This window comes from Motacilla alba, chromosome 6 (genome assembly GCF_015832195.1).
Source record: "Motacilla alba alba isolate MOTALB_02 chromosome 6, Motacilla_alba_V1.0_pri, whole genome shotgun sequence".
NCBI classification, from domain to species: Eukaryota; Metazoa; Chordata; class Aves; order Passeriformes; family Motacillidae; genus Motacilla; species Motacilla alba.
In genome coordinates, this window is record NC_052021.1 from 29,347,944 (window position 1) to 29,357,338 (window position 9,395).

A 9,395-nucleotide genomic window follows, 5' to 3' on the forward strand; every position below is an offset into this window, starting at 1 on the left:
TTTTCAAAAATTAAAATTGTATCTTAAGTTAGCTGCCCGTTATCCAGTAAGTTCCACGTGTTTAATGGAAACTAGGACAATTCCTGCATGCACAGCTCATCTTTCAGAGCCATACAAGCACAGCAGTGACCTAGGAAAGTATTCCACCAAGTGTACCAAAAGCACATAGACACAGACTGCTATTTAATTCCTCTGTGGCACTTTCCACACACAGTCTGCAAGTCACCTGCTAAAGAAATTAACATCTCATTCTCCTGTCCACACAGTTACGTGACCACAACTGATACAGAGGAAGCCACTTGCTGACATTCACAGTGACAGACAGTGGCAGAAATAGGAACAGAAGTCACCCACAACTTCCCAGACCCACGGGCAGAGAAAGTCTGTGCTACATTTTTCCAGCAGCAGGTTTGATCCTGCAAAGCACAAACTAAGATACAAAGCAAGAGGTGCTAAGAACCTTTAGGATTACTCTGCCCTGTCATAACACAAGGAATAGTTTCTTCCAGTACTGGCACTGGAAGCAAATATAACCATGAACTCTGTATGAGTAGATTGATTTTTTTTTTTTTTTTGGTGGAAGAAATGCACTAAGAGCCTCACACTTAACCACTTGAGTTCAAGCACCTGAACAATGAACCATGACTGCTTACACAAGCACACCGATTTGCAGGATGGAGTTTTTGGAGGGAGAAAACTTGCATAACAACTGAAAATCCAGCCCTGAGCACGTGTTTAACTGATTTGCTCAGCTGGGAATGTAATCCCCATACACTCAGGCTTGGGGGGATTTTTGGGTGTTATGCAAGAATTCTGCAAAAGTTCAAAGCAGCCTCCAGATGAAACACACAGGAATAGCTAGAGATATGCAGCTGTAGGAAAGAAGCCTTGTGAAAGAGAGGAGCAAGGAGGCAAGAAGAGCAGAATGGAAAAAACAACCCCAAAACATCTCATTCCATCTCAATTTCAGAAATAAAATTTTTCACTGAAATTCCCCTTGAAGAAAAAAAATGAAATAAAAATGTAGCTCAAGGGAAGTCTCCCCATTCCTCCCTTCCCAAGCTAAACAAAGTTTTGCTGAAGAAACACCAAAGCTGATATGACTTGGGTTCAGGCAAGCTGGGGAGCCTGTTTTTCATGGGGTGTACACATGTCCTGGCTTGGCACTCCCCACATGTGACAGAAGCCAACAGCCAGCACGGGACAAACTAAAGGAAAAGAGCAGTGCAGGGCAGGAGGCTGAAATCCCTCCCAGGCTGCAAATGGTTTGGAGACTGCAAGAGAAACCTGCCCAGGTGTTAAACATGCTCCTACATGCCTCAGAGACAGCATTCTGGGCTGGATGGAGTCTTGGTCCAAGTCAGTCTCGTTCTCATTTTCTTCTGAGCATTTCTTCCCAACAGCAAAGAGAGAGGACAGATTTCCTGGGATAAGGTCAGCAGAACAGGAATGCAGCAACAACCAAATTGAAAAGGACAAGGAGGTCAGAGGATAGGAGGGAATGAAGCTCACTGTGCTGACCTCAGTAGAAATACACATAACCTTTGTTGAATCATAAGTGTACATAAGTATCAAATTTTCTTCAACAACAAGAGTTAAGGACAAGGTGTTCTCAATACAGCCTTGAATTGAAACATTTGTAACTAAAAATGGCCATTCCAAAATGATTTCAGAAGAAGCTGAATTAAACCTACGTGTCTTGGCAGCTAACAGGGATTTAAAAACTAACAGATTTCTTACATCTTCAGCTCACTCATACTAGAGAAAGGAGAATTTTGCTTACAATACAGTGTAGCACTGACTCCCCTGCATTCCTCCCTACCTTCAGAAATCATATTTCTACATTATGAATGTTCAGAAGCTGAGGGAAGTTCTCTTTTTTTTTCTTTTCAGTAATAAAGTCCCCTGTGCAAATGAAGTCATAATAAAACAAGACAATTTTATCTGAACACGTGACTTGGTCTACGCTCCCACTGTTACCACAGGCAAACCTGGTAAAGCAGCAATCAATAAAATTACATTTATGGGAACTTTTCTGGAGTGGGACAGCCAGAATAGTTGTGAGAGTTGCAGTCATTGCTCCATAAAACACATAGATACAAATAATACTTATTATTATTATGTAACAGTGAACTCAAAAAAGCAGTCAACAATCTGCCACAGTCCACAAGGTATTCTGGTATTTAGCTTTTCAGTATTAAATGAATAATTGATTCATACAAACCTCTTCCTTAGTTTTCTTATTTTCTGCTCTAAGCTCTTCATATTCGCCAATAGCTACACAAGGGGAAAAAAAGAAAAAAAGTTAATACAGCAGTACCTCTTCCTAAATTAGCTCTCCATTTGATTAAATTGAAAACTCTTCTGTTTGTCTATGCAGACTTCTTAAATAACATGGGTCATAAACTTCATTAATAGCCTGTTAATATCCTATGAACTGGACAGCCCTCTAGAACTGAAGCAATTAGGAAGTGTCTGAAAAAGATGGTAGCTCCCAAAACAATCAATTTTTGATCAATGTAGAGTCAAACAATCTTATTGATTGAGTTCAAAAATTACAAGGTGGATATACTGGTTTGCAGTGACCATTTTAAACCCACACTGCCTCAGGTTACAGATCAATCCTAGAAAGAATGGTTGGTGTGATATTTGGGTACTTGCAGAGCAGCTGATCCATGCACCCGTAGAACCAGGGTCTCCCATCCATCCCTTTACCTTGTCCCCACTTCTCCTTATGTATCCAAAATTCCATGCCCAAGAAGCAGGAAAAACAAACAACAAAACAACAACAACAACAAAAAAAAGACAATAAAAAACCAACAGGTAGATGAACAAACAAGAACCGACACTGGTGAAACAATGTATTTCCTTCACAGGAGCACAAAGGCTGTGCCTCCCGGCCACTGCTCCACTGCCAAGCTATTCCCTGTTCCCTTCAGAGAAATAAGGGAAGAGAACTCTACCATCCAGATGCAAGAAAAAGAATGCAAACTGTACCAAGAGATGCAATTCAAGTTTCTTCATACTTGAAAACTGCTCTTGTTTGCTCGCCTTTAAGGCAAAGTCATTCTTGACATTCAATACTTTACAAATGACTGAAAAATGTAAATACAGATTTGCTCCACCCTCGCAGCTCTCTTCACATGCTCCATGAACAGAGAACTCTGACTCATTAGCCCTGAAGGAGAAAATAACAGAATATTCTGGGCTGTAGCTCTTAACCCACCCAAAATGTATTCTCGGCCAACCCTGCTCTTTCTTACAGTAAAAGAGTAAAACCCCAAAAGAGCCAACATGAGTGAACACAGCATGTTCCTTCACAACTGTGGCCTCACTTATTCACCAAATACTCATTCCACAGCTCAGCTGGCCAGAAGGGACTGTCCTGGAAACATATCGATACCCTTTATCAGTACTAAATTAAGCAGGTAACTTTGTATGCAGAAGCTCCTTTAATTATAACTTAGTCTTTTGATTTTCAGTTGAGAACCTGTGTATCCTGAACCTGAATTTGCTAACAAAATGTGAGTATTATCTAAATTAGGTGTTTTAAGTATTAGGTACTTATTACGGCTGAACAGGACTTATTACTAAAACAAGGCCATAAGGGTAAAAGTATATAATGACTATAATTCACAATGAACAACAGGAAAGACACCTTCATTTACACAGAGTGAGGTGGTGACTCTTCCTACTCTTTTTATTACAAACTTAATCAACCCCTTTCCTAAAGCTGCATATTAAAAAACACAAGTTAAAGAAAAAAACCCCAAACTTTAAAAATGCTACATGCATATACTTCAGTACTTATACTGCAAACCAGGGTGGCCTTCCAGTCGATTGAGAGCCATTTCATGCCAAATCAAGAAGCAATGGATTTAAAATCTACTTATTTACTCAAAAAATAAGTAGAGCTGTCAAAGGAAGCAAGTGCCACTCCACTGTTTGTGCTTCCATACCACGGACCAGGCACGTCTTTACTGGTACGGGCAGGAGAAAGAGCTGATGGTGCAAGAACTCCTCTGCTCCAGATCAAACAAGCTATCCCAATTAAGTCATATTTTGTTGGTAGAAGTAAACTAACACCTGGCTTTTTGGATATATCATTAGGGACAGAATTACCCCTGTCATCACCAGAAGCTTTAGGGGAATTGCTGCCACCACACTGCTCCTCCAGTGTACATGGAATAGGAAGAATCAGGCCAAGAGTGATGTGAAAACGAACAACAATGGCCTCCTCCATGCACAGCATGCACAAGACTGTGAAGTGCTGTCAAAAGGATAAAAAAAAAAAAAAGCCAAAATCATCAATTTTCCTTTTGTTGACCATTTTAGGCTCAAAGATCCCTTCTGCTAAATCAACTTACCAGTATTTCAACAGGATGCAGCAAGGCACCAGCAGCAGCAGCCAGGTGCACACACTATTTTCAAATAATGCCTGGGTGGCATCTTTAACAGCTCCTTCTGTTAAGGGGAATCTATGGGACAGCATTCCACCCAGCACCTTACAATGACTCCAAAGCCTGACTCACAGGACACAAACCTATTATCAGGCCTAAAGCTTACATGGTTGATAAGAGATTTGCTGAAACCTACATGGCTCAATTACCTTACAGTTCTTTAAAAAATAAATAAAAATCACCTGTGTAAGTACACAAAAATAAGTGTTAGGTACAAATACTCTAAGTCAGCTCCTGCATCTGTGTTCCCATATGCCTCGATTTTACTCAAATCTGTGAAAGTGTGTACAGGTAAATTTAATTAAACCCCAAATTTGCATCTTGCACTCTTCCATCTTCCTTGAAAAAACTGGCCAGGAAAACTAGACACACCACTGCCTGATAAAGACCAACCACTAAGTTCACACCAAAAGATTTGCCTTCACAAGTTTTTGACAAAAAAGATAGGGTTCAACACAAGAAACTGAAGTGGAAAAAACATCTGAACTCTAATACATTCAAGCAGGATGGGTTCTGCTGGGGAATAATGGCTGCTGTGTGTTAAGATATACACACAGGTACACAGGGAAAAAGTAAATTATAGAGCAGGTGACTATGGAAGGGGAGACAGCAGCTAGGAAGGTGTCCTAAGAAATTCCTCTGGCCATGAAAATTGCCCATCTGCCACAAAGTAGAATGAATTTGTCCGACCACATTAGGAGCTTGTCAACAGCATACATTTAAAAGGTACTGCTCTGAGATATTGCTATCAGACTGGCAGTCTAGTCTGTTCCTAAGAAGATACATATAAGATGTTCCCTTATTCAAAGGTACTGACATTTTAAGAAAAACTTAAAAGAGATCAAATAGATCATATTTTTTTTTAAAAAAAGTATACAGAGCCACAGTGCTTGTGACTAGAGATTGGAAAGCATCACACTTCATCAAATCCAGCCAACAAACACAGAGCAAAGTTAGATCATTTGAAAATGAAGAAAAAAAACAGGCAATATAAATACCTTTAGTATATGTGTGGTTAGCAGCAGTTGTTAACCACTGTAATTTAGCAAAGTGACCAGAAATGTGGCTATGACAGCGGCAGTGCTGAAGTGCAATTTTACCTTGTTTATAACTCCAGACACTTTGATCACTGACTCCTGTTTTCAACTGAACAAAAAAGGGACTATTGCAGAAGATGATTCTGTCTTTTAAGGGCAAGGTACCAGCAGTGCCAATAAAACCAAAGACAAACAAGGCAATCTTTCAGGCAGGTAATCAACTACTGTTATGATTCAGCTGTTAGTCAAGTTTGCTACCATTCCTCAGGTTCTACAACCAACCACTACTAACACAAAGTTTTGCCAATCTGCTTTTTTCTTGTTGTTTTAAGTCTTACCCATAGAAATATAAGGGACATTTGAATAGAAGTGTACATCACTGGAAACATCACTTAAAGTACAGTAAGCAATAGTAATATTTATAGTGAAACTGCTTTATTAAACCATGACATTTCAGAAAACTATTTGAGGATTAAAACTCAAACAACACTTTAAAGTCCAAAATATCATCAATACAGAGATCTTGTTTCTTCACGATGCTCACCTTAAACTTAGTAATGGAGCAAGCTGAAGAATGATCAGTATCAGGTATCTGAGCCTAACACACAGGACTTGGAAAATTCAGCATGGGTGAAAGATAAGAGTATCTTACACACAGATGGCTTCAGTGTCCTTGTTGCTGCTCAGAGCTCTGCCAGGCAGCCAAGCAAATTTGCCCAAGACCCAGAGAGCTTCACAGCTGCCACTGAGAATTGAGTGGGCAGCTACAAATCACCTGCCTCAGGTTCACTCTCCTGACCTTGGCGAGGAGAAGTAAGAGCAGCAGTGGAAATGTGACAGCAGTCAGCCACAGACGCTGCTGTGGCACCACTCCTCAGACATTTCATTTACCTGGTGCCAGGCAAGCCTCTCAAGACTAGAAAAACACATCCTGAAAAAGAAACCAAGCCAACGGCTACTGAATGAATGTTTCCTGAAACCTTTCCAAACCCATTTGCATTTTTGAGAAATCTGACTACACATGAAAACGTTACAAAAATCTGAAGCTGTACACCACTCTGAACAAAATAAAGACAGGACAAGTCTGTGTACCCATTACCCCAAATGTTCAGATCCAGCAGATCCTTCCACCAACTGCATTTATTTCCAAAATAATACTGTTATCTGCATTTGAAAGCAATAAACAAGAAAATTAAGAGACGCTGTTCAACAGACCATCCTAAAATTACTTGAGGGAAGTTGGTAGTATCTAAAATAGTCTTGTTTTGCTATCAATAAAAATAGAGGGGACACTATCTATTCCAAATTACAGTATATAAAGAGTTAGCAAATTTACCTATCTACAGTAAGCATTTTATTTTACTATTAGAATAATTTCATTTATCTCATTACCTTTTCATTGCTTAAGTTTTTCACTCTGACACAACTTAACTACTGATTTTTTTTTCCACTGGCTAACTTTTTGCCTACATAAAACAATTTTCTCACCAGCCACATAATCACAAAAGTGTATGTTAGCCTATCAACAACACACGAAAACTCCTGTGTTTAAGGATGAACATCCACCAAGAACAGAGCCTTACAGGACTGGGTCTGCCAAGCACAGCTTCTATTTCCACAGCTCAGGTGGACCTGGGACAGCCAGTCCTCAAGTTACAGTAACTTTCCCTTGAACTAATTCCTCTAGTCCTGTAAAATTTCCTTAGACATTAAAGGGTACCCGGCACACTGGAGGAGAAGACTTTCAGAGAGAAGAACTGAAGACCTGCTCTAAAAAATTTCAACAGGCTCAGTTTCCTCTAAAGAATAACACAAACTTGTCTTTTTCGCAACTGATTATTATCATTTTAACAAATCCTCTCTTGGAGGCAACAGTGCTGGAGGGAAGCAGTCAGTCAGCAAGAGAACCAGATTTTGAGCCTTATTTTTTGGTCTCAGATTACCTAAACACTCAGCTGTAAGATTATCATTTTACACCTAATGAATCCTTCCAAGGCAGAGTCTATCTTGTGCTGATGGTAATCATGAATTTCCAAAGCTGAGCATACAAGAAAAACCCAAAAAGTGACAAAGCAGGTCATAAATAGTCCATTAATATTCAAATGAAACGTGGTTAGGAAAAGCTTCTGCTATACAACAAAAGTGATGGAGCACATTTATGACCGGAATGAATGACAGAAAGATGAACACTGATCACACCCCTGTAATTTCATTCTTTTACGCAACTTTGCCCAATAGTTCCTTTCCAAATTGCCCCTCCCCAGCTCACAGGAGACAAGGAGAGCTCAGTAGTGGGAAAATACCAGATGTGAATTCCAGCGTGGCTCCTTCACACCTCCTGCACATGCAGCTGTGGCACAGGAGGCAACACAGACCGCTTGGTGCGCTTATAAGGAAGATTCCACAATTCAAACACACCTTCAAACTTTGGAATGTGCCCACCTGACTAAGGCTGCAGCTTTGCTGGACCAACCTGGCTCCAGGACAGACTGACCCCAGGGGAGTCAAAAATGGCTTAGGAGCACACCAACTCCTTTCCATGTGCCTTCTTGCAGAGGATTAAATATTACAGTGTTCTAGCTGCTGCGTCAGACTATGCACTCATGAAACTGAACATGATGAAATTCTGGCCTTTACTACTAAAGCACCGAAAGTGACACACACGACACCAAACTAGTCCAGGGTGGAAATACTACAGTGCTACAGAAACCGACAGCGCATCAGGACAGCCCTGAGCTGTGAGCGGGAAGTTCGCTCGCTGATGAGTACTGGGACCACAGGAGTTCGATGGGTCGGCCAGAACCGGACCCTGCAGCACGGAGCGGGAGATGGGACACGCTGACAGGTCAGCACGGCCTGGCTCAGCTCCCCGAGAGGCTCAGCTCCTCGGAGGGACAGCGAGGCGGACAGACTGTCACCGCTGGAGCTGTCCGGTCCTGGGGGCTCCGAGCTCCCCGCCAGGGCAGCACCGAGCACCCAGGGCCCATGTGCGGCACCACCGCCTCCCGCCACCGCCATCGGCCCCCGCGACGGCCGCGCTCGCAGAGCCGCTCCCTCAGCGGGGCTGGAGAAGCCCCCTGAGATCATCGACTGCAAGCCACCCTCAGCCACAGCGGGCACCCGCGGGGCGGAGAGGCAGCCGCGGCGGGCGCCCACATGGGGAAGAGCCAACACGTTCCACTCCCCTGCTTTATTTCATTAAGGCTTTTATTATTTCCCTCCGCATGGGCAGAGCAAGGGGCCTGAGAGCGGGGCCGGGGGACGCCCAGGCCGCGCCCGCCCCGCCGCGCCCCGTTCCCCCGGCGGGCGCGGAGCCCTCGCCCCGCGGCGGCCGCGCTCCCGCCAGCCGAGCCCGGGCCCGCGGCGGAGCGGGGGGAGCCGCTTTTCTCCAGCGCCGGAGGCGGCGCCGCCCGCCCCTACCTTGGTCCTTCAGGCTGGCGAGGAGCTCCAGCTGCTTCTCCTCGTCGGAGCTGTTCATCCTGCCCCGCCGCCGCCGCCGCCACGGGCCGGCGGCTGCCCCGCTGCGCTCCGCCCCAGCGAGCGCGGCTTCACCTGGCAGCGGGCGGGCGGCGGCGGCCGCAGCCCCGGGGCGCGGCGGGCGCGGCGAGCGGCCCGGCCCGCTCCGCTCTGCACATGCCCAGACTCCCGCGGCGCCCCAGTGAGCATGTGCGGGTGCGGTGCGGGCACGGCGGGCTCGGCCCGGGGCAGCCCCGGCGGGCGGGACGCGCTCGGGGCGGGGGTCCGGGTTGCGAACCGAATGGCGCATCAGTTCGGCTGGAATAGACTTCTGAGGTCATCGAGCGCAACCTGTGGCCGAACACATCCATGTCAACCACACCATGGCACCCAGCGCCACGTTCAGACTTTCTTTGAGCACCTCCAGGGATGGTGACCCCCG

At 44.4% G+C, this 9,395-nt stretch overlaps 1 protein-coding gene across 2 annotated transcripts in view; it reads right to left on the minus strand.

Annotated features, from left to right (window-relative positions):
- The window catches only part of SHTN1 (shootin 1), a 55,361-nt gene extending 46,228 nt beyond the window's left edge, over positions 1 to 9,133 (minus strand). Inside the window, exons 1-2 of one of the 2 annotated variants that reach the window (XM_038140896.1) lie at positions 8,918 to 9,133; positions 2,225 to 2,277 (exon numbers count right to left, since the gene is read on the minus strand). In XM_038140896.1, the coding sequence (XP_037996824.1) occupies positions 2,225 to 2,277; positions 8,918 to 8,975 (111 nt within the window). In that variant the 5' untranslated portion in view covers positions 8,976 to 9,133. The remainder of the gene's footprint in view (positions 1 to 2,224; positions 2,278 to 8,917) is intronic. The other variant, XM_038140897.1, reaches the window with a different exon arrangement.
- Between the last annotated feature and the right edge of the window lie 262 nt (positions 9,134 to 9,395).